Below are 23,408 nucleotides of genomic sequence, written 5' to 3'. Positions count from 1 at the left end.
CGAAAGGATGGTCAGGTGGATGGAAACCACCTTGTTCCATCGGAATGCCTTTACCTGGATTGAATTGGCAACAGATCATACATGTTCGGACTTTTTGTTTCGCTGCTGCACGCAGGTGCTTGTTGAACCATATGTTCTGTAAGCTGTCTAGCATTGCTCTCTCTCCTAAGTGTGCAGGACTATGTGCGGTATTTATAATCACTTGTACCATTGAATCAGGAAGAAACCAGGTTTCTTTGCCCTTAGTCATCCAACCCTGATCAGTCAGTACCCCTCCTTGTTCCGACCATTTCTTTAATTCGTCTAGAGTAGCATGTGTCTGTATGTCTTGTACATCCTTGGAAGGATCCCTAACTGTCATGGCTTTGGACCTTAATGGTACCTGTGATTTCGTCATGTCTAGTGGGGTCTGAGCTGTCTGTTTAGCTGTTCGGTCTGCCAGATCATTGCCTTGAGAAATGGTATCTGTGGCTTTAGTATGTGCTTTGCATTTCAGGATAGCTATGGCTGTTGGTAAATGTATCGCTTCCAGAAGGGCATGAATAAGGGGGCCATGCTGTATCTTGGCCCCGTGAGAAGTCAAGAACCCTCTTTCCCTCCATAGGACGCCGAAGTCATGAACTACCCCATATGCGTATTGTGAATCAGTGTAAATATTTACTCTCAGGTGCTTAGCTCTTATGCAAGCTTGAGTCAGAGCGATGAGCTCTGCTGCTTGTGCTGACAGTATGTCTATTCTTTTAGTCTCTATGATTTCAGTAGCAGTGGTCACTGCATATGCTGCCACTAATTCTCCCGCCCCCGTCCTCATGCATGAGCCGTCAACATAGAGTGTTAGGTCAGGGTCTGGGAGTGCAACATCTGTCAAGTCTTGTCTTGGTTTCGTCACGGTATGTATTACTTCAACACAGTCATGTGGGGAAACGTTTTCTGTACTGGAGGGCAAAAGAGTAGCAGGATTCAATATGTTGCATCGTCTGATCTCTATGTGTGGTTGAAATAGCGTCAACTCATAACTTGTCAGTCTCGCTACAGTCAGGTGTTGTGTTTGTGTTCGGTTCAAGAGAACCTCTACTGCGTGTGGTACTTGTACTGTCAGGGGGTGGCCCAGCACTATCGAGTCACTTTGTCTTATGGCTAGGGCTGTTGCTGCAACAGATTTTAGGCACGCAGGCAAAGCCTGTGCTACTGGGTCCAATGTACTAGAAAAATAAGCACAAGGCTTGTGTTTTCCTGCATGATCTTGTGTGAGGACAGATAGTGCTGTTCCATCCCGCTCTGTCACAAAAAGCATAAAAGATTTGTTGTAATCAGGGATTGCTAAAACTGGTGCTTGACATAAAGCTCTTTTTAATTCTTCAAATGCCACAGTGTGTTCTTGTGTCCAAGGGAGGACTTTAGTAGAAGCTACCTCCTGTGTCGTCAATTGTATTAGGGGCTTGGCTATGTGAGCATACTGGGGAATCCACTGCCTGCAATATGAAGTGAGGCCAATGAATGCACGTACCTCCTTTTGTGTCTTGGGCTGTGAAAGACCAGAAATCAATTGAATACGTTCTGGTGTTAGTCGCCTACCCTCCTTGGATAGCAAGTGCCCAAGGTACGCCACTTGCTGTTCACAGAATTGTAACTTCGAAGGGGACACTTTGTGCCCCTTGTCAGCCAGGAAATGTAAAACAGTGAGTGATGCACTTTCACAGTCAGTTTCCGATTGTGCGGTAATGAGAATGTCATCTACATACTGTATCAGTGCTGTAGTGGTAGGCATATGAATACTGTCTAGTTGTCTTTTGAGCGCCTGACTGCAGATGCTAGGGCTTTCCGTGAAGCCCTGTGGTGCTCTTGTGAATCTGAAGCTGCGGCCTTTTAAACTGAAACCGAAAAGATATTGGCTGTCCGGATGTATTGGGATACTGAAAAAGGCGTTCTTTAGATCAATAACTGTAAAGAACGTAGCCTTCGCATCAATGGCAGTCAATAATGAAGAAATGTCCGGGACCACAGGGTACTGTGGCACCACACATTTGTTTAATTCTCGCAGGTCCACAACTAATCTGTAGACAGGTGGTGCATTGGGATCAGTTCTTTTAAGAATAGGAAGAACAGGTGAATTACATATGTTCGACTCTGTCTCTATCACCACCCCTTGTGCAATGAGTTCATCGATAATTTTCAGCAACCCTACTTCAGCTTCAGGTGGAATTTTATATTGTCGAATCCGTGGCAGCACCACTCCTTCCTTGAGGGTGACCTGGTATGGTGTAATGTTCATGAAACCTACGTCAGTCGGGCCTTGTGCCCATAGGTGCTGCGGTACATTTTGAAGCCTGATGTCAACGTCTTTCATAACAAAATGTCCCTTGAAATCGCGTAAATACAGTCGCACTCCTTCTGGCGAGCAACAGATAACTGCTCCCAGTTCCTTTAATGTTTTTATGCCAAGTAGGTTTTCTGGACATGATTTAGTAAGCAGTAAGTCTGTTGTATGTATTAGTGGACCGACTCCTAAAGAGACTGGTTCTGAAACCTCATTGATAATAGGCCTTCCTGAAAAGCCCAGGGATATACTTTTTGAGCCCGAGAGGGGTGCCCCTGGAACCTCGGAATGACTGATGGTAGTTCTACTTGCCCCGGTGTCAATCAAAACCTTTTTATTCTGTCCTAGTAAACGTGCATGCACATAGGGACCCGCTTGGTCCACAGGAACTGGAATAAGGGGCAAGTCGAATTCCCTCTCTGGGCTTTTTCACGAATATGCTTGGTATTCTGGATAGTTAGTCTGAGCGTGCTCATACATTTGTGCTGTGGCGTGGGCTGGTGCAGGTGCATGGACAGGCGGCGGCGGTGGTGGAAAGGTGTCTGATGTCTGATGTGTGTTATTTTCTTTGGGAGGGTAAGATCGTGGCTTAGTTTTACCTATCGCTATATTGTGTTTCAAGACCGCACATTCATTTACGAAGTGACCTGGCTTCTTGCAATAATTACAGGTCCCAGTATTTTGTTTTGTGCTATTCTTGTTCGTGTTTGTGTTTGCCGGTGTCGATTGGGCCACCAGCATCTTCATCTTTGTGTCTCTCATGCGTCTCTTATCCTGTTCGTGTTCCTCTCTAATTCTGTTCTGGTGGTATTGTAACATCTGTAACATTTGTGAAGGGCTGTTTGTTTGCCAAGTACTCTCAACCTTTAGTACCCTATACTTCACTTCTGGTAGGGAATTTTCTACTAGTTTGCTCACGAAAAGATGGGGATATGAATCACTACCGGGCTTAAGACCACTATTGATAGTGAAACATTTCTCGAACCTAGAGTAAAAATCGCTAGTGTCTTCGTCTGGTTTCTGTTTACAGGCCGAAATAGCATCCCAGTCTTCCTTCTTGGTGATTAGTAATCTGGGCAAAACTTGTACAAGGAGTTCAGGTAGGTCTTTAGCTCGAGGACCCAGACCAACCCCCGGGCCCCTTCCTGCCTCCTCTCTTTCCAGTATATCCCAACTGAGTCTTTTGTCTCCTACCTCCCAGTCCTGTCCTTTCAATTTCTCGTAAATACCAGTGGGCAATAGTACTTTTAATAACTTTAGAATGTCAGCATATGTATATTCTCCTAGGCGAAGAATGTCCTTTAGTTCTCGGTGAAAACCCCCCGGGTCTTTATCATGGGATGGTAACATTTTCTTCATTTCAAGTATCTCTAATTTTGACAAGGGGGTGTAGACATACACCCGTTGCAGTTCATTGTTTGCATCCTTTCAGGATGAACCTCTCGTAGGGGGTTCAGCTTGTCATACGACTGTTCCTTAACCTGAGGTGGAGCGGGAAGCAGGGATCTAGTCACGTATACTATATACTTGTGTCGCTGATCCAGAATGACATTAATCAGTTCAGTACCCATGTTCATCCACCTGTCTAGTATTATGTCGTCCAGCAATTTATACAACAGACCAGGACCAGAATATTGACTCTCATATAGCGTGATCAAATGTTGGACCATGTAAACACCCGCTATGCGCTGTTCGTTTGGTGGGAGGCTCAGGAACGTTTGGGCTACGATATCATTATTATATGCATCATATTGGGATATCCACAGGGTAGCTGATCGTGCTAATTCATTTTCGGTCGGGGTGAGGGGCTGATCGTTACCCAGCCATTTATTCACCGCTTTTTCGGTGATCTGGAACAAACTTTCAAGGGAATATCTTTCTTTTATGGCAGTTCCCTGTTTACGGTGATTGAGGCCCTTGGGCCTTTCGAATCGCCGGGCACGGCCCACATAATGTATTCTGTCTGTGTCCCCTGCTTCGTCATCAGAAGATAACTCAGCTGTTTCGTGCGGGCTTCCTTCATGTGATGCTATTATTGCCTTCCGGATTTTGGTCAACATGTTGTCTGTTTGGCCTGATTTATCATGCTGACCGGCATCTATGCGATCACTCCAACCAGTATAACAACGGTCTACATCACCATCACCTTCGTCTTTTTCTCTGATCAGACAATTAATTAGGAAGCGAAGGATATAGTTCTTAATAATTACCTTTCTATTTTGTACGGCTTCTGCTATACACTCAGGACCTTCCCCTGTTCTTATGAATGTGTAAATTTTCTTTAGATGTTTATCCATATCTGGTAATTTTTCCAAATCTGCGACTGCTCGCCTAAGCCGTAATGAAAACACGAGCATTCTGCCCTTTCCTGGATCTGGGTCATATATATATTCGGAGATTGCTACTTTTACTGTCGGTCCCCCTCCTGATGTTGCCCCGGATCCTCCCTCCCCGCCGTCCTCGAGCTCCTGGAGCTGTTCTTGTGTTGGGGGTGCAGGGAAAATTCCGTCCACGTATGATGGTGGGGGTTCCTCTAGGTAGTTGTTAATGAACGTGTCGGATGCTGTTTGTTTTATTTTTCGGGGTACTGGCGGTGGCACTCTAACTAATTTTTCTACTGGGGCCACTTTTGCTAGTTCCTCTGAAAGGACGGGATAAATACCAGCAACGGCAGTATTTCTTTCTCTTTCCGCCTGCTCTCTTTTTACCCGCTCCCCTTCTTCCTGTAATTTTTCTTCCTTTGCTTTTTCGGACTCCTGTCTACTTCTCTCTGCTTTGTGGAACTCTTTCTCTGTTCTTCTATGAGATTCCTTGCGCCATAACTCAATGGCATCCTTCTGAGCAGGTCTAGATTTTCTCTTCCGTATCTCTTCCTCTACCTTCATGATGCATTCCGCATCCCACGTTCCCGTAATGGTCCATTTATACTTTGTCTCTAAATCCTTCGTGTAATTCACCCAAAGTTCTAAAAACAACACGGCATCTAAACCATGCTTACAGTACATGAAATGTCCAGGTGTGTCTCTAGGCGGAATGTTAACTGGTTCCTCTAGTACACCTTTCCTGGTACCCATCTTACGCAGTTTCGAAAATAACGGCATGTTGGAATGTAACCGAAAACAAGATTCACAATGAACAACAAAAAAACCCAAAAATCACAATGCAGCAAACTTACACACAAACCTGACACATTCAAACCTAACTGAACCTAACTTAAGACGATAACATTCATACAGCTATATCGGTGCACCTGAAAACTTGGCCTCTAAATCTGGAAACATTAATTCTTGAACGCATGCTCTTGAACATACCGGTCTCACAAGTGAGACACGTCTTTACCGTGTTCATTAAATGAACCTGTCATGATTGCAACCCCCATGAGAAACTCACCGGGAAGCAGAACTTGTACTTGAACTTGAAGGCCTCGGAAACTTGACGCTGCGCAGGGAATGGCGTATCTTAGGTGGATCTCCTGAAACCTCGGACACAGCTCTCTCGCAGGTGGGCTCTGGGTCGGGACGATCCGCAATCCTCACCGCCTCGTATGGATGCCTGGTCGCAGTCCGTCTCCTTCGTTGGCCTGAGGGAGTTGGCGGGAAAACCCGCGTCGTGTACACTCGAAGTCCGTCACGGCTGTGGAAGGGGGCAAAACTGGACCTTCATCTCCGGCGCATGGGGAAGGAGATGTGTCCCTATTCGGGCGCCATTATGTCGTAAATAAATTATTACGAGTTTCGGAATTTCTAGATAACAATACAATTATACATGAAGCAAAAGGCTGAGTCCGTGGTATCCGGTTCAAAAGGGCTTTATTCAAATAACTCGAGTTATAGGGAGAATAGTTCCATCACCACAAGGGATCAGGACCTGGGTTCTCAAAAAGGTATTCTCCGACTTTATTCACAGAGTACAGTATATATATGTTTGTAATAATATACGTAAGCAAGAGCGCTTCAGGCGGAGCAAGAGAGAATGAGATAAGAGCATGTGGGCGTGTAAGTAGGCGTGAAGGTGGGCGTCCACTTGATGATAATAGGTAAGTGTCATAGGTGGGTGGATGCCTAGAGGGGGTTGCGTGATCAGCTGGAACTTTACTGGAACTTTGCCTTACTTGTGCTCAACTCGAGCATGACGTGTAACAGACGTGGGGAAGGGTTGCTATGCAACCGGGAGTCTGGAGTCTAGAAGGGAGGCCTTCAGTGTCAGGGTGACCAGCACATCTCGTATTATCTGATATCTATAGTTTGGAGCAGGGACTAATTTGTGACATAGGTTGCCCATCACCAAGGGCCAATGTGGCATTTATTTCTTCGTTTACTGCTGAAGTCTTGCACGGGGGCTATGGGCTTTTCACTGACGTGAGCTTTGTAATCACACAAAAAGAGACAGAAAGGCTAGGCTTCTCCTTTGCAGATGTCATGTTTATCCCTCCTTCTCCAGGCAGGAATGTGGTTTCGGTAGGAGTAAGCAGATAACCGTGCTCAATACTGTCTCGGACAGGGCCCCTTTGGCTGAGGCCCAAGTGTGCAAGGCCAAGGATACGCAGCTACAGCTTTCAGAGCGTTCTGAGGCCTGAAACCTCTTTTCGGGTCTGGCTGAGCCACAAAACACGGGTTTTCATGTGGTGCAGAAAAACATGATGCAAAACGTGTAGGCCTCAATACAGATTTGTCGTTTCTCTCATGGGAGACTGGATGATGGCAGGCCACGTTATAGCATGAGCATCATGATAGACAGGCCATGGAGGGAAAATACGTAGGTGACATGTATGTGCACATGAGTGTGGGGGAACACACGGGGACACATAGGCCTCATGATATTTTATTTTCCTCAAATGTCTCTCTCTTATATATTGTTAAGTTAATTTTCTGGTGTACAACATCAACACCTAAGATTGGAGCGTACTTACAGTTGGCAGGTAATTAAAATCCAGTGAATCAGGGGATCTTCATTGATGATTATGGACAATTAATAGTTACACATGTATGTTGTATTCTGGAGCACTTTCTCAAAGAGACAGTCTTATCTTTTAAAGTCGTCTGTTTACAAGCACATTTCTCTTGAACGATTGCTCCTGCCGATTGTTTATTTGAACTCTTTTCTAAGATACCAGACTGGAATTCATTTTTCTAGCACGAGCAAATCACTGGTGGTAGGTGGCCTTTTTTTACTGAAGGGCTCAAAAAGGAAAGAGTGTAAAAAATAATAATAAGAAGAAAGTGCACTACTGGAGTATTAGACATCAGAGTCTAATATTCCATGCTGGCATAGTAATGGGATCTGGAAAAGTCTAATTTTCTCACTCCCATGTTTAATAAGTTCACCTTTTCCCCTTCTTTTGAAGAAGATACCTCCTACAAATGTTTGGACGTTAAGCCCTACAGATCAAGTTGCAAGCAAAGTCAGTGACCGATTCGCATTCCATCTGTCGTGATTGCTTCGGAAAATTGCATAACCCCATGAGTGAGACCTGGGTGCTGCTCTCCTAGGAAAATTATTAGGGATTAGTGAGCTCCAGTTGTGATAGTTGGAGTAGTTTACAACTGGTGTCCTGGTCCCACAATACTATTGGACCCCTATTTGAATTACCAGTCAGCACTTCACTGTCTTGCTTTTTCTTCAGAACACCTGAGCTAGACTTCTAAACACAAGGGCACAACTTGAACACTTCAAAATAGGATTCTGCACACTTTAGAATACCAAAATACATCAGAAACAAAGCTCAACACTAATTTGGCAAGTAAAGGGGAATCTTTATTGCGGCAAGTTTCCATAGATCAATTGGCAATAATAAACATGTAAAATAAATGCATATAGTTAATGTATATACGCAAGAAAAAATGCATAGAAAGATAACGGAGTAAGTAATTAGAATTTTCAATACTTCACCGGCTGTCTGTTTAGCTTTATCATCCTTGCCAGGACGACTGGGGAACCCGTTGGCAGTCTCATCAGGTAGGTTTCAACCGGGCACAAAACGCCCTGGGCAGCGCGTTCCCTGCCAGGATAGAGGTCTAAGTCTTTATACTCTTTACTAACACGGAAAAAGATTTCTAGAATCTCCCCCTCCCTTTATCTGCACTATAGGTACTGTCTACAATCTCTGCGTCGAGGCCCCTCTACGGAACTGGCCAGGCTCTGAGAGCTGAGGCAGATTTCGTCACATTCTCATCCTTGGGCACTGAACGCATCCCATACTGTCTGTTCTAGCAGCTTGTCTCTCTCGTTTGGTGAAGTGAGAAACATAAACAATGTATGTTTGTGCAAGTAACTTGGGCCTGCTTCGTTCATAGCTGAAAGGCAGGGTCAGACAGACACGAGATGAAACGGTGCTCACAAAATGTAGTTAGCGTAAAATGGAGTCAATAGTCAATGTATGATCTCGTGATATATCACTGCCTCAGCATTGCATTCACTCTGTGTGAACGAGGCTGAGAAGTATAAGATTTAAGGGAATGATGAGTGTAAAAAACATGGAAGAGAGTAACATACAATACCATTTAATAACAGAATCAAATACCATTGAATAACTGAATTTCTAGGCAATGATTAACCTCACAACAAGAAAAATTATTGAATACACATAAAACTACCAGAAACCACTTGAAATGATGATAAAAAATGCCAGAACATCAAGCTTCCTCCTAAAGAATGCCAGATCATCAAGCTTCCTCCTAGCCAGATCTGACTGCAAAGTCTAGTACAGTACATAAACAGTAACATTTCTGTTAACATTAAAGTCTCTGTTAAGTGTGAGACTCTGGAGATATTTACAATCATGGATTTGGCTTTGCAAGCATTGAATTAAGGCTCGGGCTGATGCCAGTGTACTTTAATGAATATGAAGGCGTGAGGCGCACGAGTTGGCAGAAGCCAATTAAAAAAGAAATCCCACACAATAGCTGGTTTCACAGTCTTGCAAAATATGTTTAAAAGTGGTTGTGATTTCACTTGCTACTTTTCAAGGTGACAGTCTCTGGTTTGTACAGCACAGAATTGAGTTTCAGGCACTGGTATAGCCTTATGAGGCTTCGATGGACTTGCCACGAAACACCCATGGTTCCAAACTCGCACAAAATGGCTAGCCATCAACAGCCATGCAAGCTGAAGCAGTAAAAGGAGTGTTCGGACAAAGCCGGCAAACAGTGTTTACAACGCTGCTATTACCACGCAGATAACGACCACGTTGTTACCACGCGTGGCTTTACATCGCAAGTCGTTTCTACGACTTGCGCTAGGTGGCGTGCAACACCAGGGAATGTGTTGGATTTTAAATCCAACACATTCCCTGCTGTTGCGCTAACTGGAGTAGGAATAGTAATTTATACTATTCCTAAGTCCGGCGGAGAACCTAGCGCAAGTCGTAGAAACGACTTGCGATGTAAAGCCACGTGTGGTAACAATGCGTTTGTTGTAACAACTGCGTTGTAACCTACTGTGTGGTAATAGCACGCGTAGTAATGTGCTATATTCGGTAAAACCTGGTGCCTGACCACAGTCGGCAGGAGTCCATTAGCCCACAGACTAATCAGAGAGGTTCTTCAAATGTTTTTGTTTTTTGTATCCCAGAACCTTTTGCATCCTCCAAACACACAGATCTTGATTCAAAGACTTGCTTCTTTTTTACCAAAGCAATTGGATAATCTTGAACATTCTACAGAAGTTGAGGGTAGTGTGTTATTCCAAATATCTTTTAATACACAAGAAAGGGGCAAGACTGCGCCCATTTATGGAATTGTTATTCCTCAACAAATTGCTAATAGTGGGAAATTTCAGATCAAAACTCTGAAACCAGCCTTCTAGAACTGGTGTGGTTCTTTAGCTTAGGCTTCTGGATGCACAGTCACATGTCGTAATGGACTCTTATCATGGGGAAGTATCACTTGTAATTCGAAGCTTCCATTTTGGATAGCCTCTGTACCATACAGGTTTACCAAGGTGATGGCAGTGTTGGTTATTCCAAGCTTGCAATGCTAGGGAAATGTTGTTTACCTGTGCTTTAATTCTGTGCTCTGAGGGATGTTGTAGTGAATCGTCTTCAGACCAGTCTCGCCACTACATTCAAACTCTTTGAATAAACTTTGTTTCTAAGTCAGCAAGAAGTGTTCTTTCCTTATTCCAAAACGATGAATTCCATTCATGGGAACAATCCTGGATGCTCACTAAACTTGCTATTGGTTCTTCAGTTGAGTCTGGACAGCACTCCACTACTGATATAAAAATGCACAGGCAAATTGGCAAGATCAGTTCTGATGATCCTGGGCCTGTCTCTGTCTTGAATTCTCCTAGGCCGCAAATGTGGCTGCGAGTGAGACCTCTGCAACAGTCTATACGTTATGGTATCAGCAGTGTTGTCAGTTGAACTACCTAATTTGGATTCATCCAAAGTCAAGTTCCCTTAATTGGTGGAAAGACCCATCCAACCTAGAGGGCTGCCCTGTCCAAAAGTCTCCTAGACCATACCTAATTATTTTGCAACATTGTAAGGTTGAGGAGCTCAGCTAGCAAATTTGACCGGCAGCACTCTGGTTTCCTCAAGAAGTTATTTGCTGTATCAAGTTTTTAGAATTCGGACAGCCAATTAGCGCTGAGCTCTTTTTCCCACATTTATGTGGTATACCGTTTTCAAATACTAATAGACTACAACTCAACAATGTACTTTCTGATCAAGCAGTGAGGACTGGGTTCCAAACTGTTCTGCTAAGAGGCAATACGGCTGTTGGCCTGGGCCATAAACAAAGTAAGTGGTCTGTCCATAGGGAAGGACAATCAGACAGCTCGCATTCTAAGCCAGATGTCCTTGCCCAGTCATGAGTAGAAATTCCTACAAGAAGAGGCGGTCCTGGTATCTGCATCTAGGGAAATCTGGAGACAATTCTTTTCCTGACGTAAGCAGAGTAGAAATCAAACCTCTTTTGCTTACTTAAATTTACCAGAGAAATTTCTTGGGTGATGATAGATTTTTTTTTTATCTTTTCCAAGTCCACCATACTATTCCACCTATACCAGTTTTTCAGGGTGTGATCCATAAGATTACAGTGCACAAAACACAGGTCATTCATACCCACCAGGATTAGACCTGGTACCCCCGGTATCAAATGGTCAAAATGTAAATATAAAATAAAGGATAATCGATGCCCCAGAGTATCTGGTTGCTTCTGAGTTGTGCCAGGGCTATCGCTAATAAAATTATTGCACCACTGACGAGAAACACTGGTAATGTCCATTTCTAATTGAATTGAAGAAGTGCAGATACTCCATACCTGACAATGCCAACATTTTATGGCACTGATGGTACCTGTACTTAGTCTACTCTATGCACTTGTGCAACCACTCCTGAAGGTGTAATATTTTATATCCCTTAGAGGATGTCTTTTTTTTCATTGCAACATCCCAGCCCTAATCATGCATGCCTTGAACTTCAGCAGTTATCTATGTCCACCTACAAACGTATTGTAGAAGTAAGGGAGCTCTGTTTTTCTGGCATCCAGGCGTCATTCTACACTCTCACTAGGATGATCCCCATGTTTATACATCAAAGGGGTTTTGTTTATATGTCCATCTCACACAAAAACTATTATTGCTTCTTTAACTGTTTTGGGATCCTGCAAACAAATATTCTGTGAATTCAATGCAAATTTCCATTTTAGAGAAACACCAATTGTTCAAAAGTTTACTCCTTTGTTTGACATTTCACTCCTGCAGGCCTTTGCATCTTCAGAATGATGTCTGAAGATCTTAAAGCATCAAAGATGTAAATATTTATTTGTTTGACAGTGGAAAGAAACGTGTTCAGAAATGTTTTATAAATAAACGTTGAAGCTACATAGATCAGCGTGAATGGGGTGGCAAACCTAGCTAATACAAAAAGCTAGTGTTAATCCTGGTTAATTATGCCAGTTGTGCAGTTGCAAAATTGTGAGAGCACATTTAAATAGGGCTAATATTAACTTGGTAGATAACAGCGCTATGAAAAGCGGAGGTCTAATCAGTCTTTTTGGATTATAGTAAGTAATTGTCAGAGCTGTTTGGATGTCTTGTATGTGTTTCTTGAGAAGGGAAGGTGTTTTTAAAGACAGAAGATTGAGTAGGCAGCTATTGGGAAAGGGGTGGGTGTTGATGTCTATGAGCCCCAGGCCACTGAGAATAAGTGACTGGAGAGGTATGAGGTTTGCAAGGAGGATCAAGGGGGATTGCTGACACTGCCAAGGTCGCAGATAGTTCCAGTGGTATGGCGATGGTTGAAAGTCAGTTGTTATGCTTAGTGATGATAAAGTTTGAGGTGTTAAAGTTCTCTTACTGTGTGTGTAGCGCACAAAAGCACACTTGGAGAGGATTTAGGAATAATTCATGAGAGAAAAGATGTGAGATGTGATTGAAAATCATTCTAATATATTAACAAGCATTGCCATAGCCAATAAGTCTCGCCTTTGGGACCTTATAAGTGTTTAGCCATGCAACAGTTGATGTTGTTGCACCAAGGAAATTGTGCTGCATAACTAAATACTTATAAGGTCCCAAAGGCGAGACCTATTGGCTATGCCAATGCTTGTTTTATATAGTATTTTCACACGTGCCCAGCCCCCTGCCCCATAGATGTCAGCCGCCACTGACCCCACTGCTAAAGTGGAGGGTTGATGATCCCCCTGCCCTTAGGCATCAACAAAGTCTTTTCTACTCGTCAACAAGGGCAGCTAAGGTACTAATGGATTGAAAGGGTTAGAGTCGAAGTGAACCCAGATCTTGAGAGAGGATGGATTGTGAATGGAAATTGTAGTAGCTGGCAGGTTTACTCGGTTTTTACAGAAAAAGCAAGTAACACTGAAAGGCTCGTTTGATAATCAAAGACCTGCATATGTGGAGAAAAGGAAAATATATTTTGAAAATTGCTGGTGGCGACGATTTTTAGCGTGAGGAAAGAAGCTGCACTTTGTCGTTAGCGTGGCGGGCCCTGCGCGCATGTCAGGGAGTGTGGGAAATATGTGTAGGATTAGAAAGCATATTTTTTGCTATGAAAGCTGGCTTTGTCCATTAAGGTCAAGGCGCTCGTTCGCCAGTTCTTTACCCCTCTCTTCCCCTAAAGTATGCAGAGTCATAGGGTCAGGCAGACGGGGATTAAGAGTGCAGCTGGTGGGGAGGGGGACAAAAAGGAAGAACTGGAAGCATAGAGGAGAGGACCAATACAGAAACCGGGAGAGGAGTGAGGGCACACGGGGGAGAAACAGGGTGGGCGAAGATCACACGTCAAAGAGTGAGGAGGGCATGATGGATGCTGAAAAACGGGACTGGGCACAGCCGTTTGAAATAAGAGATGGAAATAAATTGAAAAGGAAGTAGGGAGGGAAATAATATGATAGGAACTACTGGGAGGGAGTGTGAAATGGAAGCGAAGGAGAGAGGGGAGCAAACGCTGGTACAACGTGAAAGGGCGACCAGGGGGAAGTTGTGAATAACAAATGAGAGAAAAGATGAAAGGAACATAGAGAGCCGGAAGGGGACAATTGGACAAACTGCACTAAAGGGAGCTATAAGCAGGAGTCAGATAGGAGGCACAGGAAATGAGAAAGAAAGAAAGAGGAAGTGAAGGAGCCCAAAAGAGAAAAAGATAAAATGGATGAGACGTAGTGACAAAGATGGCGAGAGGGTAAAAAGCAAACGAGCGCGTTGCCTTTGAAGCGCTTGTTGTCAAAGTAAAATAAAACAAGTGCGCGCAGAAAGGGAGGCTAGGGGGAGGTTGTGAATAACAAATGATAGAAAAGATGAAAGGAACTTAGAGAGCCGGAAGGGGAAAATTGGACAAACTGCACTAAAAGGAGCTACAAGCAGGAGTCCGATAGGAGGCACAGGAAATGAGAAAGAAAGAAAGAGGGAGTGAAGGAGCCCGAAAGACAAAAAGATGAAATGGACGAGACGTAGTGACAAAGATGGCGAGTGGGTAAAAAGCAAACTAGCGCGGTGCCTTGGAAGCGCTCGTTGTCAAAGTAAAACAAGCGCGCGCAGAAAGTTTAAAAAAAAAAAAAAAAAGGTGTGCAGGCTGCAGCGGGAGAGAGGAAGAGGGGTGCACCTGCGAGTGGTGCACGCGCGCTGGGGAGAGCTCTTTTTCAAAGCACATACTCATGATTGTGGCGTGCCGCTGCGCACTCCCGCAAGCTCTATGCCGCCACAAGCACGAGTATGTGCTTGGAAAAAGAGCTGCACGACGGCTAAAGGTCTCCTATGCAGTGCATGCGCACTGCGTAGGCGAGACCTAAAAAGGGGGGTTTAAGTACTGGATGATAGTTTTAGGAGGATGAGGGATCAAAGGTAGGTTTTTTAAGAGGTAGAAGTAATGAAGTTTAAAATGAATTTAAGTATGTGCTAAATTTGAGAGAATATTTAAACCGAGGTCAAACGGAGAAGTGCATCAGATACCGATGCAAGGGATTTAATAGTCTCGGGGATAAACAGACGATATGGTGCATAGGATAGTTGCACACTTAAATCATAGGAATGAGTTTAGATGGACAAGTGATGAAGTGGGAGCATATAGTAGGATGAGGTTGGCATGTGGTGAGGGAGCTTTTAATGGCGGTGGAGCATTCAGAAGTTTGTTCACAGTACTATGGTATTGATTTTCGACGCACAGTTATTGTCTGATAAGCATGGGTGAAAAATAAGCTAAATCAATAGCTCGCTGGACTGCTGCAGTTGCTTCCTTTCATTGGGGAGAAGTGTTTTGATTGATGTTTTGGCTAAACTATGGCAGCAACACTAGAGATAAGTACCAGTACAGCATTGCCTAGTTTTGTTTAATTCCGTACATGATACATAACGTGTAATATGGTTCTGCATGGCCATTGAGGAGTTCTTGTGACGACGTAAATCAAAAGGCCGCTGGCAGAGCGGTTTGTAAATGTCACCAAAACCCCGCCGAGATGGCAGTATTGGATCATATGACACAAATCACTCCTTTTGTGTTTTTAAATTGCAGCTTATTTGTAATTAGCATGAAACCACGGTTTTATTTCCAAACAGACAAGTTTGCCATTAATTGTATTTTAAATACTAGACTGTACTGTTTGATTGTCTATAGTAAAACATTACTGACAATTATTTGGTTATGTCTGATGCCCCTCCTCAACAATAGTAATACATATCTTATGATACTCTGTACATCTGGATAAGGGGTTTATTCAGTGGCTTTTTTTATGTCTAATTTGTTTTAGTAGAAGGTATTAACCAAAACCAGGGTTCAAGTGCATAGATTTGTTAATCAATTTAAAATCACACTCAAGAGACATTGACTATTAGGACAGTTGCTTTCTAGTGCAAAGTAATTGTTGTGTGCTGTCTGTGAGGCAGTAAGAATAATTTTTTCCTACTGAAGTTTGCTGTGCTGTGGTAATAAACACAAATGTGGCCTTTGCACTGTAGTAATAAATGTGAGAATGCCTCAAATAACATGTTGCAAATTATATATATATGCGTATGTGTGTGTGTGTGTGTATGTCAATGCATACATATAATATATTTTTTTTAAAACCATTTATTTATTGATTTTCATCATGTGTAACAAAACATTACAGCTTCTTATGACCAATAAAGGTTGGCCTGTAGTCGTCCACTACAACATTTCCCCTTACTTGCTTGCAATACCAGTAGAAACAACATGTGAATAGACCCAGAAAGCATGCATGTATCACAAGGCTTCATAATGCGAGAGAAAGAGAAAAAACAAAAGAATATAATGGAGGTACTCTTGTGTCGTCAATGATACATATCAGCAGGCAGTCAACACCACAATACTTATATCACATAAAAGTCACATTACATAACGCCGCATGCAACCGCCAGTCCAGATCCAACATTAAAAAGCGACATATCACATATCGTCATCATAAAGAGGGGAGACATGAGGTGCAAGGGATAACATGTTGCAAATAGCAGTCAAGCAGCATTACCCGATGGAGTAGTGTCCGACCCATCTCAGCCACGCTGGAGGAGGTAACCTTGCAGCGATCCCCATATACCCTTGGGCCTGGTAGCACTTGGAAGTATCTCAGCATAAACAGTCAATTGTTCCTGACAGTATAACAGGTCTTCCATCCAAACCTTGAACTTCAGAGCCCGTCCCCTGTCCCTCCTGCAAGCCACCCTACGCTTAGCCAGTAGGAGCGACACGGCCAGAAATTTGCGATATGACTTAGGGATTTGAGCAGTATATCCCAAGAGTGCCAGCAAGGGGTCTCTCTCCAAGGCATTCACCATGTTCTCAAGCGCCTCAAAGATTTGCCCCTAGAACTCCTGCACCCCTGGACACCCATGCTAAATGTATAAATCCGGCTCCCGGCCTCCTGCACCTCTCACAGAGATCGTTATCCGACAATTTATACCTATATTTCTTGACAGGTGTATAATATAGGCGATGCAGGAATTTGTAATGTATTACTCAGTCTACAGCTGGCAGAGATCTGGGCAGTTTGGAGACAGCAATACTCCCATTGGTCATCAGTTACCTCCCTTACTAGCTCTATAGCCCAGTGCGTGCGGGCTGCACTAGTGGTCTCCGTGGGCTGTGCGTGCATGCTTTTATAAAGCCTAGATACTAGATGTTTTCCATCTGTGGACCCCAGCATTTGATGTAACGGGAGAAGATTTGCAGGTTCCCGTGGAAAGTCTGGGATGACGGATCTAATTCCCTGCTGGAGTCGAGTATACAGGAATAAATCTAGCGGCGATGGTTGCATCCCCTGAAATAGTTGGTCCGAGGAGCGGAATATACCGTTGTGGAAGAGGTCACCCCAGGTAGCCACCTTGATCCGTTCGCATAATTTGCGAAAGCCCATTTCCTGCAACAGTGGCATGCAGGGATGATAGGACAATGGAAGCCGCGATGAGCATAGCAAAGGGGAATCAATAAGATTTGCAAGTCTGTGCCATGCATCAACAGTACCTGTGACCGTGGTGGGCGGTTCCGTGCGAGATCGAGCAAGGGCATGTATCATGCCATCCAGAAGAATGAGGTATGCAGCCAGTCCTCCGCTGCCACCTGCGGCATGTAGCGAGGGGGATGGATCCAAAAGTATGCATAGTGTAAAATACACCTCAAAATCTGGGACATCAAAACCACCCTGAGCGTAGGGCTTCGTAAGTATGGACCACTTGAGCCTCGACTGCCTGCCTCCCCATAACAGTCTAAGTAATTCAGTGTGGAGAGTTTAAAAAAAAATAGGAGCCAGGATGATATGGTATATAATATTCATGAAGAGGTATAGAAACCGCAGGAGAACCACAATTTTTATCAAGGAAGCGCGGACCGCAAGAGAAAGAGGCAAAGAGATCCAACGAGTAACGTTACCAGAAAGTTGTGCGATAGCCGTGCCGTAGTTGAGTCGTATGACCTCCTCTCTGGCCAGCTGTATGCCCAGGTAGCGAAGGTCGGCATCGCACCACTCCACCGGGAAGTCAAGGGCAAACCTAGCGACCGCTGGAGTCAGAGGGAAGAACGGAGACTTGCCCCAGTTAATGCCCACCCCCAATAGTCTGCCATATACCAGGAACTCCCGCAATACTGGGTTGATATTTTGCTGGGGATCTCTAATATAGAGAGTAACATCGTCCGCATAGAGAGAAATCAAAATGGGACGTAGGCAACAACGAAAAGCTTTATCTTGGTGGTGCTGCCGAAGTTGGACGCCAGCGGTTCAATTACAATGGCGAACAAGAGCGGGGATAATGGGCATCCCTGCCGGGTGCCTCTTGTGGTGGAAAACGCAGGTGAAAGGTGTCCGTTTATGAGCACCTTGGCAGTGGGCTGTTGGTATAGTAACCTAATCCAATGAATAGGGGAGGAAAACCCATTCTCTGTAAGACCCCGAAGAGGTAGTCCCACTCTACAGAATCAAATGCCTTTGTGGCATCCAAAAAAATGGCAGCAAGCGGGAACTCAGGTGCTACAGTCTGGAGCAAGGAAAACAAGGTGCGAAGATTATGAGTAGTGGCTCGTCTGGGGATGAAACCCGACTGGTCAGGCAGGATAAGCTTATCCATTAACAGCGTTAATTGGTTAGCCAGAACCTTAGCTAATATTTTCGTGTCACAATTTATGAGTGACAACGGTCTATAGGAATCGCAGGACGTAGGGGCCTTACCGGGCTTCAAGAGAGATGTGACCAGTGCCTCCCTCATCGATGGTGGGAGCACTCCAACCTCCAAGGATTCCTCAAACACCTCCTTAAGAACGGGCGCCATGATGTCAATATAACGTTTGAAAAATTCAGCAGGGATGCCATCTAGGCCCGGTGTCTTCCCATTTTTAAGCTGCATGATCGCCTCTCGGAGTTCGTCTATCTCAAAGGGAAGACAAAGAAATTTCCGCTGCGTATCACTAAGCCACCCAAGCGCCACATCCTCATGGTAGCTATCAAGTTCCATCGGCCCACGCCGCTGTGTGGTGTATAGCTCTCTGTAGTGTGAAGTGAACGTTGCGAGTATGTCGGCAGTGTCCCGCTGCACTATCTCCCCTGGCCCCTCGACCTCTAATATATGAGTGGAGAAGCGAGGGTGTCAAGTGACTTCGGCCAGCACTTTTACAGGCCGCTCCCCTTCACCATATCTACGAGCCACCCAATACCGTCCCCTAAATTTTGCCTCCCGTGCCGCAGTATCCTCATATTCCGACAACTTCTCCCGGAACTCACTCTGCACCTGACCCGTCTCCCCCTCCCCATCCGTGCCTCAAGCGCCTTTAAGTCTGCTTCCAATTTCCCAAGTGTTCTCTGTATATCTTTAAGTACACCAAAGCTTTTGGAGATACAATATCCTCGTATTGTGACCTTGAAGACCTCCCATATCGTCTCCACACTGTCCACTGCCCCCTGGTTTCTTAATACATATAATATATGTGTGAGTATTTATATATATATATATATATATATATATATATATATATATATATATATATATATATATAAAATCTACTGGCGGTCGCCAGTAGATAGTTATAGTTACAACCTAGTTTCCATAGGAAATCTCAAAATTCTATTTTGAATAACTTTGGCGCCGGTTGACGAATCCTCGCGAAATTTTCAAAACTAATGGGGCGCTCCGCTCAGCTCCTACCCTGAAAGTCTCGGGGTGATTCGTCAAGCGGGGGCCGAGAAAAAGGGGGGGTCCCAAAACGCGTTTTCCCCATGCATTTTTCCATAGGACCTTTAGACACAGCTACAGCCCGAACGGCTGAACAGAATTACGTTAAATTTGGCTGAGAGGTAGCCATAAGGGCAAGGAAGTGCCTTTTGCAGGTCTGGTGTAAATCTGTTCAGTATTTCTTGAGAAAATGGCATTTAAAAGTATATCAATATCTATACGCGCGCACCGTGCGCGCACCCTGCCGTGCGCGAGCGCAATTCTGATTGATGTTAGATGTCGGTAAACATTCGAATCGGTCGAAACCAGGAAGTGTCGGCCGCCATTTTGTCTCTCGCAGTCTGAGGGGGTGAAAAAAAAAGGAGGAGAAGGTGAAAAGGGGGCAGAGTGGACAGTTCCTGACCCCCTAGCCTTGGTCAGGGGATCACAGAAGGACCCCCAAGGGAGAAAAAAACCTCGCGATTTAAAAAAATAAATAATAATTTCACGGTGCGCGCACGGTGAAAAACCTGAAAAAAAAAAATTAATACATAACTTAGCATTTAAAAAACCGTACAAATTCACTATAACTCACGCGACCGCAATCCTCTGCTGATGACGTCAGATATTACATCACTGATGACATATGTGTCTTTATGAAAAATAAATATTTGTAATATATGTATAGCTAAAGATTAATGGAAGAAGACATGGGTAAATAAGTGTCTAAATACAGGGATGTAATATCTGACGTCATCAGCAGAGGATTGCGGTCGCGTGAGTTATAGTTGCCTACAGTAACTATAACGGGGGAATTTCATAGGTTTTCTACGAGTGAAATGTCCAGCTAACTATAACATGTGTGAAACCTATGGTTTTTTAAGTGAATTTGCAAGGTTTTTTAAATGCTAATTCGTAACTATAACGTGTGTGAAACCTATGGTTTTTTCAGTGAATATATATATATATATATAATATGGGGACACATACATACAGTTAGTAGTCCTGCTATGAACCGCTTCGCCCAACAAGGTGTCGCATGGTGCTGAGAGTTGACCCAGACAGAATCCAAATGTAATTTCTTATACTTGCAATAAAGCACACACACTCAAGACTTGCAAACAAAAATTAATTTATTGTAGACAGTAAACACCAGCTCATGCAATGCGTTTCGGACTAACGGCCCTGTTCACGCATGCGTTGCAGTTAGGCTGAAACACGTTGCATGACCTGCGGTTTATTGTGTGCAATATATTAATACTTTTCGCAAGTCCTGAGTGCGCATGCACGTGTTTTATTGCAAGTGGGAGAAATTCATCCCGGTATCTCGGTCTGACACGTTTCAAATTTCAAAGGATTTTATTGGGTTTTGAAATGGAACAGAAAAACATTGCGACGTAATACATGGCAAGGTACACTGGTGCAATGGACAAGTCTTATGTACAGAATTAGTTGATGGACTGTGAACTATATGTGAACGAAAGAGAGGTAACATAGAAAACATAAAGCAAGGTATAATACAAAGTAAAACGTAAAGAGAAATGGTCATAAAAGGAATAAAGCAGTGTGTATGACAAACCTGCGGTATAGTGAAAGTAACATACCTAATGAAATACAAAGAGCAAGTATATAGCCTCCAGAGTAAATTGTTCCAAAGTATACATCATAGGTTACATCCTATTAGCACAGCGTGTAACCGCACCCATGGCAAGCCTGTGATAAAGGCATAGTAACATATCTAATTAACGCAAGGAGCAAGTACGTGTTCTGCAGAGTACATTAATCCGAAGCATGTATTGCATGCTGTATAGTAACACAGATGCTCTATACACCGGTTTTTGGTGAGGCGACAACCTGACTTTGCATGCAGATGTGCAGAGGGTAATATAGTATTTATTACCATTGTTGATTGTGCAGAAGTGGCCATGACTAACAAGTAGGTCATGATGCGTGTTTCCTACCTTAATAATTGCTACAAATAGCGTTTTACTCAATGTGGATCTGCATATTCGATTTATGCCATGCTGTTTAATCAAATCCAAGTAGTAATAGATGTGTTTAACCAGAGACTGGATATTAAATCTATGCACCAAGATAAATCACCTTCAAATATGCCTGGTTACTATTGGCAAATTTATTTTCGTCTGCCAAAGTCCTTGAGGAAAATCTCTGAAGGCAATAAGTGGTGTTTTCTCATGTTACTTACACTGTACTGTGGCACAAATACGGAATTAGACCATTGCACTGCAGTGATAAAATAACGTGTGTTTATTGGTCAGACAGGTGTTATTGGGTTGCATTTATTTTCACTGGCATGGCATAAATATGTGGGTATATAGCTATTTGGAAACACACGTTTCTCCATAAGCACTGTTGATTTATTGAAAATAATCCAAGTTATATCCTTGATCACAATTTATGAGCAGCTACCATTTGATCTCTTGTTTTGCTGCTGTGCGTCTCATGAAGTTTCTTCTCTCCTTTTACTCCCCCCCCCCCCCATCTTTTTATTTTTATTTTATGAATGAAGTAAACTGGTTGTGACCAAGGAAGAGAAAAAAATTGGCCTCTACACTATTTATGTGAACCCTGCTAACACTCATCAGTTTGCTGTTGGAGGAAGAGATCAATTTATCCGGTAAGTTTTGAATTATTGCGTAAGCATAATGGGCGGAAGAGGGACATTGTGTCAATATCGATTAGTGTGATTTATGGTGTTTGTAAGCTATTTATTCTGATTTCTCTCCTCTTTGTTGGTATATTTGGTTTTTGACTGGTTTGCTGTCTCCAATGTCACATCATGGCCACACCAGGTTGTCTGACCAGGGGTTAGGGAAAACAGTCCAGCATACTGCCTCAGAACATTTCTGCAGTCAGTTTGCTGTTGGCCAGAAAGGGTGCTAGGAAAACTGCTTCAACTGACCCAGCTTTAGGACTGTGGGAGAGGATGTCTGGGAGAAATTCACGCTCTTCTTCCTGATCCTCATCGTTGACCATCAGCATGGCCACATCAGCTCTGTCTGAGAAAAGCTTCAGGCGGTTTACATGGATGACCCTGCATGTGCCTAGGTTTTCGAAGTAGGTGACCTCACCTTTCCTCTCAAGGATAGGGCTGGGACCACTCCATTTGTCCTGGGGGGGGGCCTAGGAACCACAGGCTCCAACACCAATACAATCTGCCCTGGCTGGAACTCCATCAGTACAGTCTTTTGGTCATACCAGAGCTTCTGGAGCTGTTGGTTTTGTTCAAGGATTTCAGTTGCTTTACCCATATACTCGGCCACCCTTGGACTTAGGCCTAGCACACAGTCCACAATATCTAGCTTTGGCTCTTTGAGAGGTCTCTCCCAGCCTTCTTTCACTAGACATAGTAGTCCCCTCATAGCATAACCAGACCGAAGGCTACTCCTTTCTGTGGCACTTCTCTGTAGGCCAAAAGCAGGCATGGCAAAAAGACATCCCATCTCCTACTGAGTTTTTCAGGAAGTCCCATGCTCATACCTTTCATGGTCTTATTGAATCTCTCCACTAGACCATTGGTTTGTGGGTGATATGGAGTGGTAAACTTGTATGTCACCCAAAACTCAGCCAATATCGCTTTTAGGTAGCCAGACATGATGTTACAACATCTATCTTATACCACCCCCTTAGGAAAGCCAACTCTAGTGAAGATACTGATAAGGGCCCTGGCAACTGCAGGAGCAGTGACAGACCTATGTGGACTTGCTTCAGGATACCTGATGGCATGATCCACTGCCACCAGTATAAATCTGTTTACTGATGCTGTTGGATGGTCATGGGGACCAACTATGTCAATCCTTACTCTTTCAAAGGGAACGTCAACCACTGAGAGTGGAATTAAGGGGTCCTTTGGGTGGTTACTTGTCTTGCCACTGGCTTGACAGGTAACCCAGGAGTTACAAAACTCCTTCACCTTCTGGGACATGTTTTGACCAGTGGAAGTGGGTGACAAGTGTAGTCCAAG

The 23,408-nt window shown here is 43.8% G+C and overlaps 1 protein-coding gene across 5 annotated transcripts in view; it reads left to right on the top strand.

Moving 5' to 3' along the window:
* Positions 1 to 23,408, top strand: part of DCAF8 (DDB1 and CUL4 associated factor 8) — a 222,534-nt gene that overhangs the window by 49,699 nt on the left and 149,427 nt on the right. For all 5 annotated transcript variants that reach the window (XM_085638707.1, XM_085638708.1, XM_085638709.1 and 2 more), the window contains one exon: positions 21,954 to 22,061. In XM_085638707.1, the coding sequence (XP_085494833.1) occupies positions 21,954 to 22,061 (108 nt within the window). The remainder of the gene's footprint in view (positions 1 to 21,953; positions 22,062 to 23,408) is intronic.

The sequence above is a fragment of the Triturus cristatus genome, chromosome 12 (genome assembly GCF_964204655.1).
Source record: "Triturus cristatus chromosome 12, aTriCri1.1, whole genome shotgun sequence".
In the NCBI taxonomy this organism is placed as follows: Eukaryota; Metazoa; Chordata; class Amphibia; order Caudata; family Salamandridae; genus Triturus; species Triturus cristatus.
Note: the sequence above shows the minus strand (reverse complement) of the source record. Positions and strands in the feature narration are given on the sequence as shown.